This window comes from Macrobrachium nipponense, chromosome 2 (genome assembly GCF_015104395.2).
Source record: "Macrobrachium nipponense isolate FS-2020 chromosome 2, ASM1510439v2, whole genome shotgun sequence".
NCBI lineage: Eukaryota > Metazoa > Arthropoda > Malacostraca > Decapoda > Palaemonidae > Macrobrachium > Macrobrachium nipponense.
The window spans coordinates 97,876,457-97,892,665 of NC_087201.1; the positions used below are offsets into that span (position 1 = coordinate 97,876,457).

General features: G+C 35.8%; 1 protein-coding gene across 1 annotated transcript in view; it reads right to left on the minus strand.

Moving 5' to 3' along the window:
- LOC135220828 (phosphoenolpyruvate carboxykinase, cytosolic [GTP]-like) overlaps positions 1–14,399 on the minus strand; it is a 172,945-nt gene extending 158,546 nt beyond the window's left edge. Inside the window, exon 1 of the mRNA XM_064258373.1 lies at positions 14,293–14,399. Within this exon, the coding sequence (XP_064114443.1) occupies positions 14,293–14,330 (38 nt within the window). The 5' untranslated portion in view covers positions 14,331–14,399. The remainder of the gene's footprint in view (positions 1–14,292) is intronic.
- Between the last annotated feature and the right edge of the window lie 1,810 nt (positions 14,400–16,209).

A 16,209-nucleotide genomic window follows, 5' to 3' on the forward strand; every position in this document is an offset into this window, starting at 1 on the left:
GTATCCCTTGTTTTCATGACACGTGTTACAATTAGTTATGTGCTTTTTATATCTGTAAGCATTGTAGGCCAGTAAAATAGTGATTTGGCTTTCTGTGACATAGTAGGGAACCCATGGGATGACGGAATGCAAACCAGTTTATGACGATTGGTATGAAAGAGATTATTACTACTACCTGGTCGTTAGTCATCTGCTGTGTTCTTCGGGTTTTCCTCGTCACAGACCTACATATAATAGTATAATTTGATTACATTTATTCTGATACACATACTTTAAATGTACTTTTGCTTTAAGGTTTCTGCTCAAAGTGTTTATTGTTTTTGCTTAGCCGCTGACCCTGTTTCCGTTTCGAAGTGTTTATTGTTTGGTGTTTATTGCTGCTGACTCTGTTTCCGTTCGAAGTGTTTATTGTTTGGGTTATGTCTGTTGACGCTTGCTTTGTTCAGTTTGTAACAGTTTCTGCGCTCCGAACCCAGATATTCAATGCTTCGCGATCTCTTGGGTTAAGGAATTTTCTTGTTTAGATACGGTTTTAACAATAGGTACGGATGTTTTCTATATCTTTTAGTCTAATTAATGGTTCTTTGCGGTATGGTGCGGGATTGCGGGATAATGCGTCAGCTGTGATATTTGCTTTCCCAGGTAGTATCTTATCTTGGCTCCCAAGACCTGAATGATCATTTGTCACCGAGTTCCCTTTGGACTGTGATTAAAGCCTTTGAAAAAACTCGGTAAAGGACTCATGTTCAGTAAGGGGACTTTATCAGGATAGCCATAGATTTATGCAACTTAAGATGTACTAGTGAGTTAATGATACCTAGCCCTTCCTTGCCTATTACTGCATATTTACTTTCAGAGGGCTTTAGTTTACGTGAATAAAAAGCTATAGGGAAGAACTGTTTATCATATTACTGAAGTAGTATCCCTCTTACCCCTTGGTCTGAGGCGTCTGTTGCAATAAAAAAAAATTCCTTATTTAAATCAGGGATTTTTAAGTTAGGTAAGCTGCATTTTCCGCTTTTAAGATATCGAACGCCTGTTGATGCTTTTCAGACCATAATAAATCTACGCTCTTCTTCGTAAGATCTGTTAAAGGAGCTGTCATCATTGAAGAGTTACATATTTACATACCATTGTAATACCCACTGCAGCGCAAAAGTGCTGTATCCCCCTTTTACGTTAATAAGTACCGGAAAGTTATGAATAGCCGACACCTTACCATGGACTACTTTTAAGACCTTGACTAGACACATAAAACCTAGATAAACATGTTCGGTTTTTAAAACTCACATTTAGATATTTTACTCAGAGATTATTTGTCTTTGTCTCTGTAGCACTAGCTCTACTTTATGTGAATGTACTTCTAAGGTATTAGAAAAGATTACAAGATCATCCATATAGGCATGTAGGTTATCCCCTAAAAGTCTCCAAACACTATATTATAATTGGGGTGCAACGTAAGCCGGAGGCATACGTAAAAATTGATAATGTCCCCTGAGTGTGCTGAAAACGGTATATGAGGTACAATCACTTAGGTAATGGTATCAGGTAAAAGCCTTTAAGTAAGTCCAAGTAGGTGAAAAAAAAATTATTCTAACCTAACAGAGATAAGATGTCGTCGGTACATCGCACTGGAAACTATCGGAAGTCGTTTCCTTGTTTAAGCGACCGTAATCTACGCAGATACGCCAAGTCCGATCTTTTATGGCATGACGTTTGAGGGAAAAATTATATGGGCTATTTGATTTCCTAATGACTCCTATTACTAACATTTTTCAACTTCGTCATATATCTCTATTTTGAAATTTCATTGGGGTTCTACACGAAGGTACGTATATAGCTTAATGTTTGTCCTTAGACCGTATTTTGTGTTAAATTACATCCGTTTTTTGTTCCAGAGATCACTCGCTAGTGGAGAAACTTCTGGTATTCAGAATAAAAGATAAAAAAAAATTTCTGCTGAATCACCTCTGCTTGAATGACTTTACGGATATTACTTCAGATAGATTATCAGAGAGATTCATCCACGACTGGTTGGGCGTGATTAAAAATTAACAACAATAAAAAATGCGATATTTATAACCTCCGTATCCACGATATGTATACTTTTAGGGCTTTGTTCGCGGAAATCGTTATAATTCAGAGTGTCGGGAAGGATTAAAATTTCATTTCCCAGCAAAGTCTTTTTACACGCACTAAGACATTCGAGGGTGCATGCTTCTCGAGATTTTGCGTGCAAATTGCGACTGCGGTTGTGGGAGAATTCTGTTGGGTCATTTGAACAATGTTACGATTTATGAGACAAATGATTTGTTCTTTTATATAAGTTATTATTTGATTAACTGTCTCATTTTTGTTCAAACGGATTTTAATATGTTTGAAGGTTTATAGGATTTCCCTTTGATAAACACGCCTTTATTGCAGGATGTAAGATAATATTTTGTATACCCCTAGATGAATCTTACAATTACACTAGATTACAGATCAATGGTTTTTTTATCAAACTATAGAGGTATCTGTAAGCGCTCGCTTATCCGGACTTCTCATTAGGGAAGTTCGAACAACAGACGGTGAGTCCGTAAATACAAGATATTGCGTGTACTAAAGAAATAAAACAAGATATTCTAATTTTTACGGCGCGTACAGTTGGGCTTAATCCACCAGTATTTATTATAACTTAATGTATTAAAATTAAAACGAAAACCTGCTCTGATTACTTATACGGTCGTGTGTTTCATAGGAAAAATCCTTTTTAATTCAAAAAGATATTGGTATGAACCAACATCGCTTTTCCCCACTCTGCTAGAGTCGCTTATTGTGTGGAATTTGCTATGCTTTGAATACTTCGGCAGTTTTTTGACTAACCTTGACCGCTTGACTAGGTGACACAGTAACCGAGTTTGCTTGTTTGATTCTGAAAGGCTACTGTTTCTATTTCTTTTTGTAATAATTAGGATCCTTCTCTTTATTACCAGCGGCAAACGTATTGTGTGTTTTAGCATTATGTTGCTGGTTACGTATAAAGCAATGAATGACGAACTATTAGGAACTGAGCGATTATAATAAGACAAGTTATCTCTACTGTATTCAATATTAACTGTTTGTACTTCATTCTTTGCTAAAATTTGAAATAGTGAGGGATCCTGGTCAGCGCATTTAGCCTGATGAAAGTTTTTTACAGACATGTTATTCCTTGCAATCCAGCCATATTTTTAAAAGTTAAGTTGAGTCATTGAGGTTCGATATTTTATATAACTCAAAAAACTCAAGGCTAAAACTGCGATCGGGACTTTGCAAAGGAGCATTTATTGTCATGACCCGAAATAGTGTTACCTCTAATTTTATATAGAGTTGTACGGGTGTTCCACTTGTTTTTTTTGTGTGTTTTCTAATCACTACGGTGCTTAACGACCCTATCCATGCATCTGTATAAATACAGACGTCCACTGCGTAAACGCATATTCACTGTTTAATATGATTTGTTACGTAAGGGATTAATAATCACCCAAAATGATAAAATTAACATAGTATATGATTATGATATTTCAGTAGAACTTCTGGAAACAGACACTCAAAGATAAAAAACTCGCAGTAGCGAAATCTCAATGATATAGATAATTTCTGTAAAAAAGTAAGATTAAGAATGTCTCGTAACTTCAGCCACAGGAATAACGAAATTCGACCTGCAAAGGAACACTCAAAGTTACTCCAATGAATAAAAATTGTACTTAGCTTGCTTTTGTGGAAGTCACGGTGTTCCGATAACGACACACGGCCTTGGTCCTCCTTCTCTATTTAGCGGACGACCTGGTTTGGTCTTCAGTTTTCCCCGTGCGCGTTGTTTCGATGATTCGAGCCCTTGAAAATCCGATGCTGCAGACGCGTTCGGTTTGTTTCTTGCAGTGCCGGAAACGCTCACTAACGATGTTTTCTTGAATGATTCTAATGAGAGACGAAGCTTCCGTTGCCGTAGGAAAGGACACGTCGGTTTTTGTTTCTTGAAGTTATTCACTAACGATGATACTAAGTTGCTTGACGAATCTTGTTGTTTTCTGAAGTCGCTCACTATGATGATACTAGGTTGCTTGAAGAATCTGCTGCTTTCGTCGTCGTTGACTTCATGATTTATTATTCTGTTTTTTCTTCGTAGGACGTTGTAGAGTTCTTCTGGTCCGCTGGCCACCAATATTAGGGCTTGTGCCTTGTATGATAAGGCGCCCTATGAGGTAATGTTAGACTAGCGATAATCTATACGCTAAGTCGGTTGGTATTGCACTTCCATCTTCAATGGAGTGTCTGGGGTTTTGTAGATCACTTACGAGTCGGTATTATCTTTACGACGATGTATTAAACTCATGGTTCGGTGAGGTTTCTTGTAGAAAAACACAAGGTAAAAAATAGTATAATTTTCTGAAGTTTTACATGATGAAGATCAGGGATGATCGTACAAGTCTTCTATGACGATAGCTTGATCGCTTCTGCCAATGATGATGGCTAATCCTATTCCTCTACATGATAAAGCTTAGGTAAAGAGGTACAGTCTTCTAATAACGATAGCTAACTCTGTTCTGCCTGTCTACCATCTCTGTTACAAGTTATGAAGGAACAGACAGTAGTTCGAACATATGAACATACTATCAGATGACATAGTTTCATACGAACACACAATCAAATGAGACACGCTACAGATCACGTAGGCCGTTTGAATAATAGGTCGGGGTAGTTGTCTCAAGCAGGGAGCTTGGACTAATGTTTATAAACAATTGAATGACTACAGGTGACGGCATGTTATCTTAGCTTACATACTTATTGTATACGTCATCTTTAGCGTCTCTAGTCTGATCACATTCCTGCAAGCAATCTGGTTGACCTCTTTAGTTTTAGACTTTTATATATATGGACTAACATTCCATATTTTATTATGTAAACACTTAACATATATTATTATCTATATATTATAACATATTATATATTAGAAATGTTATAATATATATAGATTATATATATATATATATATATAATATATATATATATATATATATTTATATTAATACATTATATATACATACATATCTATATTATATATATAAGATATATATATATATATATCTATATATATATATATACATATATATACATACATATATATACATACATATAAGATATATATATATATATATATATATATATATATATATATACATATATAATATATATATATATATATATATATATATATATATATATATATATATATATATATATATACATATGACTGTGAAATATATTCTGTTAAAACAGAATACCATCTTATAAAAGGAGACTATAAAAATTCCAAAACATGAAGAGTAAATACTATATTTCAGAGACCAAACTCTCTCTCTTCAGGCAAACAATTTTCCTTTTATCCTCTTAATCGCTGGTTGGGAGAAGATTTTATCGGTAACATCTGAATCCCACGATCCTTTTGAAATATTCATTGTTTCCTTGTTTAATCAAAGCTGATTCTACTGTCTGGCTTTTGAACTGACAATCAATGCTATAAATTATATGTGACAAATTGCAGTTTATTCTGTGATTATGGTTATTTATCTTGTTAAAAATAGCCGAGCTCTGTTGTCCCAGAGATTAGTACAACATAAGCATTCAGTTAAGTATAGACAACAGAGCTCAGCTGTTTTTAACCACATAAATAACCATAATCACAGAATACACTGGACTTTGTCACATAATCTACAGCATTATCAGTTCAAAAGCCAGATGGTAAAATCAGCTTTGATTTAACAAAGAAACACAATGGATATTACAAAAGGATCGTGGGACTAAGATATTATAGATAAAAATCTTCCTCCAACCAGCGATTAAGAAGGTTCAAGAAAAATGATCAACCGGGGTGGGTGACTTAACGGCCGACCTGTGGACCTCTTGGTATAAATGCCGCTTTTTCTGTAACTCTTCTCATTCATCACCTGCCTGAAGAGAGAGAGACAGTTTGGTCTCTGAATATAGTATTTACTTTCTACATTTTGGCATATATATATATATATATATATATATATATATATATATATATATATATATATATATAATATAATATAATATTAGTGTGTGGGTAAAATGAAGCATACGTACCAGCGCATTCACTGCCGCAGGCGTGAGCATGAATCTACGCAGTGAAAACCAGTCACAACGCCTGCTTGGCAAACAGGTCGACAGGGTTGAGTGTGATCACAGATACCCTCTGACGTAGCCTGACTGCGTGTTAACTCGCACGAAAAAATAAAAAGATGCATAGAACGAGACCCTTAAAACGTTAACAACACCGGTTAGTGACGTCACAGATATGCTATGAAGGAAAGTTCTTTCATTATTTCGGTTCACCTGCTCAAGTGCACGTACACTTCGGTGCTGTCACGTAAACAAACACACAGTAACGAATTTTGTATATCACGAGTGTGCTGATGCATAGTTAACTTGAATGAGCGCGTACATAGACTTAAGAAATTTATGATGTAGTGTTTCTCTGTGGAATGGGACGTTCCTTGCGGTCCGAGTACACACACATACATATATATCTAAACACAAACACTGCCTCATAAATTTCTTACCTCTGACGCAACAGCAAGCTCACATCTACTCTAAAAAGTGCGGCGTGTTAGGTGTGGAAGGGCAAGTCAATTTGCATAAAAACATGGTTTGTTTATTGGACGAGAGACTGCCCGAGTCGTAGTACCGAAGATTATACGCAAGCAGTTATGACGCTATCAGCACAAGAAGAGACAAAGCGTCTGCAATAAGACAATCAGGCTTGGAGTAATTACATATGCATTGTTTTAATTACATTTATAATTACCTGTCCGATTATCGAATTACAAAGGATGGAAAATACCAAATGCATACAATTATAATAATGACTCAATCATTCAACATTTTTACCACAGTTACAAATACACATAGGAATGTGTTGAGCAGTTATATTTCGTACACCTATTCCCATGCAAAAAATAAACAAAATGCAGATTGCTGTAAAAAATAACATACGTTAGTTTGGTCTTATTTTAAAATATTTTTATGCAACAATTTTAATCATTCATTTTATAAAAATGTAACTCAATTACAATTAAAAATAAAGTTACTTTATTAAGTATTTGAAAATTCAACTGCAATTGCAATTAGTTACCAATAAATAGAAATAATTACAATCACAATGACCATAAAATGTGTCATTAATTACATTTCAATTAAATTACAATTACTCCAAGTCCGAAGGCAATCACGATCAAGTACTGAAAAGCTGCAAACAACAACTGGAAGAATCATAATTAAGAGGCTTGCAAGTATTATTTCAAATACACAGCTTCAAGCAATATCGTCTTTTAACAGCAGCAGCAAAGACTTAACTGGGGTAACGACCTAATTTAGTCGGCAACGTTACCGATTTCATGCTTAAAAGCGCCTCTAAACATTTGGATGTAAACAAGATCTGAGACAGAAGGCAGAAGACGACTGCACGAAACAACCTTCCTCATTAAAACCAACGCCAATACCCAGTTTGCTCTATCATTTTATAAGCACTTTTAAAAGCTTGTTCAACTTTTTCACTGATAACCTTGCCTAGACCCAAGTGTTGTTAATCGTTAGATTATCGAGATTAGTTATTCCGTTCATAGTCCAAGGTGAATGTCATCGTTTGGCATGATTTTGTTTATAATTACTAAGGACGGATAACTGACAGTGCCTCAAGTGGCAAAGGTTACCTATTCATATACTGCCTATAGCTCTGTAGGCCTAGACCGTGAGTAGGCCTCACTCTCAAATCTCCCTTCACAACATAATTTCAGGTTTCTCGTATAGATCTGAACAATTTTACTAAAAAATACAAAATGTCCAGAATGAAGTACCGAGTTCATTCATTATCCAAGAACGGAAATCAATGAAGTGTTTGAAGAATTTTTTTGCTGCAACTTTATTTTTTTCGCTCATGATTACCGAATATGGCAGAGTAAAAATACTTGATAATACAGCGGCCCCCCGCCGCGGAAAAAAAAACAGATATACGACGATATGTCAATATAATGAAGTCAAATATCAACACTGTATAACTTAACATACGAGTGTGGGATGGAGCAACTACAATGGTGTATGTGAAATGTTCTATACTAATAGCAAAATAAAAAGTCATAAATTTCGTGCGGTCATGTACTTAATTCTGGATTTAAATAATCTTATAGAATTACTCAAAATAATCTATTTTTATTCTCGTCGTCCCTGAAAGACTGCAAGTTTGGAAGTTGATCTCATCGATAGAACAGGGAAGTAAAAATGAATGAGGGACGAATGGCAAAGCTTCAGCTTGCCGCCATCTTTACTTTCTAACCTATTGTTTTTTTTAGCTTATATGTAAAAAATGTATAGAATTTTTTTTTATAGAATATGCATCTTCCAGCTATATTTAACGAGCTGGACATTTCATTTATTGTTCCGAAATGAGGGTAGCAGTGGCTTCAGGCTGCCATGGACAAACTTAATACGTTGTTTAGGATAGTGTTCATCATATCTTAAACACTATGGGTCTTGAATGCACATTACAAAATAATGAGCATGTGTCATTCTACGAATAAATAACCAAAATTTATCTAAGGTTAAAAACGTAAATATTAGGTTTAAATTAGAATGGTTAACCTTATTGGAAGTCAGGAGATTTTCACGGGATAAACGGATCTAGTGATATCTACAAAGTTAAGCGTATGACTGACTTTTTCACCTATCTGTAGCACTGCGAAACTCATCATAGTCCAAATTCAGTAATAAGCGTAATGGGGACGAGGCGGATCTTACAGCTCCAGGTATGAGACATCAACACGAATATCCCAGTTTCATCCAAAGAAGGTTCAGATCAAACGCAAAACGAGGCAATTCTATAATGAAAAGGGAACCCTGTAAGCAAGCACTCTGACGTCAATGCCTCTGCAGGTTCTCTCTTATGGATGATATCCATAAACAGACATCCAATCCTGGAGGCAGAGCAGAGGAGACTTGTGGTTGCACTAGTTAATCTAAGAGGTTAGCAGTTAACAATAAAATCGTTTATCAAAATATTCCAGTTCGCTAAGAATGATTTAAAAAATTCTTTGCCTTAAGCATACGCTTGTTTTTTTTATTTTCTATTCTTTCGCTAGTCCAAATGATGGATTCATGAAATTTTGGGTCAGTGTCCAAGCATTGGGGCCAAGAAAGCCATTCGGCGATATAAAGAAGAGTCAATGTATGACAGCAAGTAACAAGAAAGGCAACCTTTGTGTGGTGGAAGGAAGAAATAAAAGAAGCGTGTTGGGGGGGGCATATTACAAAATGTTGAAAAAATAAAAAGGTGCACCTCGATAACTTAAATTTAGTAAAGTTATGACTGAATTGGAACGAGATAACACAATGGGGTCACTACCATATATATATATATATATAGTATATATATATAGTATAATATAGTATATACATATAAATATATATATATATATATATATATATATATATACATATAAATAGTGTATGTGTCCGTATGTTCCACATACACTTTGAAATGCATTGAGGAATTTCAACCAAACTTGGTATACATACAACTTGCCATGTGGGAATGGACACTGTGGGGTTAAGACATCACTGGCACCAAAGGGGGAGGGGTGTGGGATGGGGTATATGTATAAATTACAGAAAACGACAGATATTAGTGTCTAATCCATTGTTTTCGATACGCTGAGATGAATAGACACTGCTGATGCCCTGTAAGTTCAAGTTCAGCCCCACTAAGGAGGGGGTGAAAATGGGGAGGGAAGTGGATGACATGTAATAATAATCGAAAACGACAGATATTAGCTTCTAATCCATAGTTTTCAAGGTTGCTGAAATTTATAGTGACACTCCTGATGCCCTAAGTCAAAGTTCAGCCCTGATAGGAAGGGGAAGGGGGAGAAGTAAGTGGTAATGGTGCGACATGTAAGAATAACCATAAACAACAGATATTAGTATCTAATCCACAGTTTTTGAGGTCACTGAGAACAGTGACTCTCCCAATGCCCTTTAAGTTCAAGTTCAGCCCAAAAGGGAGGGGAGTGGGCTGGGGGTGACATGTAAAAATAATAATAAAAAAAAAAAAACGACAGATAATAGTGTCTAATCCAAAGTTTTTGAGGTTGCCGGGATGAATTAGTGACACTCCTGAAGCCCTTTAAGTCAAAGTTCAGCCCGAATAGGATGGGGAGTGAGAACCAAATATCCTAAGAATGAGAGAGTTTATCGGTTGTAATCAGAGATTTCGCGGACAGCGCTGAGTTGGTAAGCTAGTGTGTATATATGTATATGCATATGTTTAAAGGGGACAAGGAGTGTAGGGTTTAAAGGGCTGGGTGTATCAAGTGGAAGAAAGATTTAATATAAAAACAAAAATACAAAAGTCCAAAGCAAAATAAATAAACATCCACAATATCATTCTTCATACACTACACAGGAGGGCATATCAGTAACACGACGAACCCACTGCCTCCTGTCACTTCCTTTACCCACGTCTGACAATCTGACCAGCACTCTCGTGTATCTTGGATACTACACTTTTCTTTCCATCACTTCTTTCACTCAAGCCTATTCAGCACTTTCTAGACCTTTCTCTCCTCATCTATAACCTTTTTTACCAACCTGTCTTCCTCTCATTCTTTTCACACGACCACGCCACCTCTTAAGCTCATTTTTTTCACCACGTCTACTTATCTCCAGGTTTCTCAGCTTTTCTATTCCTCCCACGTCATACATACTATGCAAAAGGTAATCTCAAAAGCTTAAGCCTCTTTTTACTTGCACTCTCATTCAACATCAACATTTCACTTTAATAATGGATTCCCTTCAACTTAGGCTTTTTGACCACTAAAATCTCGTCATTATATGTGCAGACTGTTACCTTCCTTGCTCCACTTCAACTTTTATCGTACAAGATTTTTACTTAGCCTTAGATAATCTCATAAATCAGCCGCTATTTTTCCAGCTAGATACTATGGACAACTTCCGGGTTTCCTTTTCGCCCTCACGGTCTTACACTTGCTACCATTTGCTCTCATCTTTATCCTCAGGCATAAGCTTTAAAACCTTTTCTCTACGTTCAAGAGTTTCTCTTCATTTCATCAACTGCAAACGTCAACCATTCTCTACTCTGCTCACAACTCAACTTCCCTATCCATCCAGAAATTTTGCACCATTTATCATTTTGTTTAACTTCAGGCAAACTCTATCCATAAGTATGTTAAAACACCCAAGGAGGCATAAAGCATTCCTGTCTTGGAACCACTTTTACACTAAGAAAATAAAAATAAAAAACTCTGTCCTCGTATTCTACCACAAGCTTCCCTCCCATCGTCAAAATTTTTATCGCTCTCAATAAATTACCTTTTACATCACAAATCCTCAACCGCCCTCCACTGCCTTCTACATATGCTATCTAAAGCTTTCAAGGTCCATGAACACCACGCACAGATTTATCCCTTTACTTTTAAACCTCTGACATTATTGCTTCATAACAATTGATTCATGTGCTCTCATCCGTATTTAAACACACCCTGTTCTTCCCTTATCAGCCCCTTCTTTCATTTTTTTATAATATATTAATAATTATAAATATATATATATATATATATATATATATATATATATATATATATAATATATATATTATATATCTATATATTAATATACAAATATATATAATATTATATATATATATATATATACCTTGTCTAGGACGTGACACCTGATGTTAAATCTTTCATTTTCAAAAAGAATTTCGAGATGAAGTTGCATGACCTAATCCACCATGGTTATTATTCGCCACAGCCTCCTCCCTCGTGTATAACTTACACCTTGAGTAAACAGGGGCTTTATGAATTCATATAAGTATACAGATATTAACTAATCATTCTCCAAGGTCAGTTTGACTTCTACAACGAAATTCATTACAGAAAAATTTGATAACTAATTACCTAAAAAACAAATCCCTATGATCTAATGACAAATCCATTCAGTGATTTTAATGGCCAAATGATACTGCCTCTAACCTAGCCAATTCTTGTTCTGCCTATGACACTTCGATAAGAGAATGTATTTCGTAGTGTTTAGTACTAGCCCCTGGGGTTATCTATGAAATAGCGAGGGGTTATCGTTACATCTCCTGTCACTCACTCTTAAAGTGAGGGCCGGTTAATTCACTCTATTATTATCCAACGATCGGGCAATTCCATCTTGAATTACCTATAAGCTAGGGCCTAATTTATAAGTTAGTTTTTCATAATTGATTAAAATCTATCTTGAATTTTAATTTCTGTTTGCTTTCAATATCTTGTTTGTTTACACGATATGCAAGTCTCCGGCAAAAGTAAGTAAGGCTAACAACTGGATTAGATTTTTGTAAGTTTTGCTTGGGACGAAATAAATTAAAATGTGTGATAGTTTATAGTTCAACTTCCTGGTTGGATTTGGGTCACATTCTGTCATTCAAAAGTTGACATGAGATTTTAGACAGTTTCTTTCTCATTTGTGGAACTGGGAAATTTCAAATTAAATAAAATGTTCGTTGCTTCATGAAGAGATGGTAAAAGTACCATTACAACAACAGACACTGTGCACACCTATGAAAGCTACAATTGCTGGTAGAAGATCGAATTCATTACGAGAAACATAAGCAGGCTCCTTTATCACTTGAAGATAACCAAACAATTAACGCAGCACAAGAACATCCTTGTTATGCTAGTCGGTAAATCCTGAGCCAATCCAATCCCTCAACGTACATCATCATCCACGAAAAATAATAAAGCGTTTCAAATGTTCAAGGTCGCTAATAAGAAGCAGAATCCAGGAACGAATCATACACACGTACACACACACAATACTAATCGCCCAGACACCCTCTCTATCCACGTTAAGACCTGGGAGGTGGCAGCGGATTACTCAATGGGTGGACCTGCTTGTTGGCTCTACCAAAGTCCCAATACAGAGGTGCCTGGTTGCACTTCCAGGGAAAATCTGTCAAGCCCTAAACACAATTGGAGCTATAGGATGTACGTAGATGTTACAGCTGTTACAGGAACTGACAAATGCGTATACTTAAAACAAAATATTACTAGTAATGAATGAACCATAGGATATAATGAGTAAATAGGCCTTTAATCCTCCTTATATATAGATATGATATCTATATATATATATATATATATATATATATATATATATATATATATATATATATATTTATATAACACACACACACATATATATATATATATATGTGTGTGTGCGTGTGTGTGTATTACGCATATACACATGTATGTAGTATATGTATAAAATCAAAAAATGAGAGAAAACGGTCAACGTCATCGACGCATTGTGCATGACAGCGCATTTGATCAACTGATTTTATAAATACGGTCATGTATTTCCTAGAGTCCAATAATCCTTTGCTTTCTTTTTACAGAAAAACCTCATTAACATACGTTAAATAAATAAAGAAAGAAAAATGATTCCGCCAATAGTAGTAGTATGATTCGATGTACTGGTAATAATAAATCAAAATAAGAGCTTAGCCTTTTCCATATATAACTGATCCAAACGCAACGGCACAGTATAATTTTCTCAAACATCATCATGTAACGAGTTCATGTCAACCGGTAAAACGCAATTCAAATTGAAATTCACAAGCTTACTTCAGTAATGACAGACGATTACGCGAAACGAAGGACTTTTCATACTAAGCTAACAGCTGCGAGACCTCATTAGCAATGTTATAGTCAAACAGGTTCCCCAAATTACCTAGATCGTCTTTTCTTTGTTAGGAGTTAATCCAGAGCCGATCCTCCCCCCTATGCTAACCAACTGATAGATTTTACTTCTAGTCCTGTATATTCCAAGCATCAGCCGATTAATTAAATTACATATGGTATATGTTATCTGTAAATAGCGGCTAGCTTGGCATAGCTTCTTATCCATATTAGTGTTGCGAAATGACACTGATCACAAGTACAGGACAAATAAATTATTTTTTCCATTGTCCTAAAACTATTCATAAGATGGAAACCGACCACCGAAGACACAACCACTTACCACAGGTCCTCGGGGAAAGAAGGCAGGGTTCGAAAACTACAAGGTCAAGGTAACTTTGTTTTGAGGGCTATCGAGACGGATGGAGTGATTGCTTTAAGTAACTGGTAACGTTAACAGCCAGGGCGTTGCGTCTTATGGCTATTAAATTCATATTTAACATACCTGATCAAACGAGGAACAAACCTGACGATGAAGCTCATGACTCCAGATAAAATTATACCTGTTCTTCACAAGCAAGCGAAATAACCGAAAGCACGACCACCGTCTGACACAAACACAACGACAGTGATGTTAGGAACACTGACCCATAGTTGCCAGGAACTAAATTCTGGGATTTTTTTCTTCTTTAGTGCTGCTGCACCGTTATTCCGTCCGACGAAGAAGGAAGAAAACTATTGTTTGTGGCAAACAAAAGCGCTGAGCTTATTTACAACTTAAATATCTGCACTGTTATCACATTCTATGTGCAAATGGATAGTAATCACGTTACTGTCACTGTCAAGGAACAGTTTCGTGCATAATCAGGTGTTTCTACAGAACACTGCCTACGTGAGATGCCGGAGATGGGAGGTTCGGCTATTCTTGCTACACATAGGCATAGCTGATATTGTGACCGTAAATGCAAACTCTAGTTACATAAAGCTGATCGACCAGTATTTACTTTCCCTATTTTATATTACTGAATATTTATATTTCCACTCGTGCAAACAAAATTACTCATTTACCATTTAGGCAACAAATATATCATCAAATGTTAGATTTTTAAATGAGTTTGTTTATTTTGGAAGCCCTACATCCCGAAGCATCAGGGCGTAACTGGCTTTCCAACCGTGAAGGCAGTTACCGATACCGTTCTCAGTTTGATCACCGTCAAGATGTAACGGACGGAAATTTTCTCTCTGAGTAGCAACAACCAAACATTCCCTTTTTATTTTTATAATAACTTGAAGACTGTCGACTCAAGAGGGACATGATGACGCATGAATCGCTTGAATTGAAAAACAATTTCTAAAAATTGTATTTTTTAACCACTTATCTACCTTGTAGAAGACGAATCAAATCTGATAAAAGTACATCAAAAGCACATTCCGCATCGTCTGTCAGAATCCGCGTTCACGTGAAAGCAAACTGAAGTGGTTAGCTACTCCTATAAAACAATTAATCTGGAGGCCAGAACTGACAAGCGAAACTTCCGTTTTTACTATAAAAGTTAAGACTCAAATGTCCCGTCATTTCTCAGCGCTTTCATGTTGCCTGAAGTATCTGGCTTAATCACAGGCGCTTTCTGCATCTCAATCTGGTTATCTCTATTGTTAACGGCATTTATCCGGGTTCATCGACCTACTGACTCCGCTCACTTGAAAGAGATGTCTTTGTAATGAAAATCTGCTGCCTTCCGTATGGGTTATTCACGAGACAAAACATTCTCTGATTTTTTCCTCTTCATAACGGATTGGTCGGTTATTTTAGATTAAGTGGCCTTATACCAGTCCAGTGTCCATACCTCTCTTAAGGGTGGCCCGCTATTAAGACGCTGGTGGACCGCGACATTCAATGGTGATGGGTGATACATGCTGCTGTACACGTAATCGTCTGTAATAAGTTCTAATTTATAAAAGAAAAAAAAAAATCGACAAAATTTTCTGACACAAGATATAGAAGTCTTGCGATAACACTGATATTCAATGTTAAAAAATAATCGACAAAATTTTCTGACAAGATATGGAAGTCTTGCGATAACACTGATATTCAATGTAAATAGTATATGATTTTTGCTTCAAATTCACATTTCCATATTTTATCAAAGCAAAAGATAAGATATATGTAAAACAAAATGGAAACTGAGAAAAGTCTGAATAAAGTTTCTACTGAATCTTTTCCCACCATCAAAAGTATAAAAAATACATAATGTGCCTGTAATCAGTCTGGATTAATCGGATTCGCCTTTTTTAACAAAGACAAAGCAGAATAGGAATTGTGAAAATGGTGCTGCATGAAACCCAGAGAGCTTTGGGAATGAGAAAAAAAAAATGCACGATAAATGTGGAGAAAGTAAGTGATGGATCAGGCAGAGAGAAA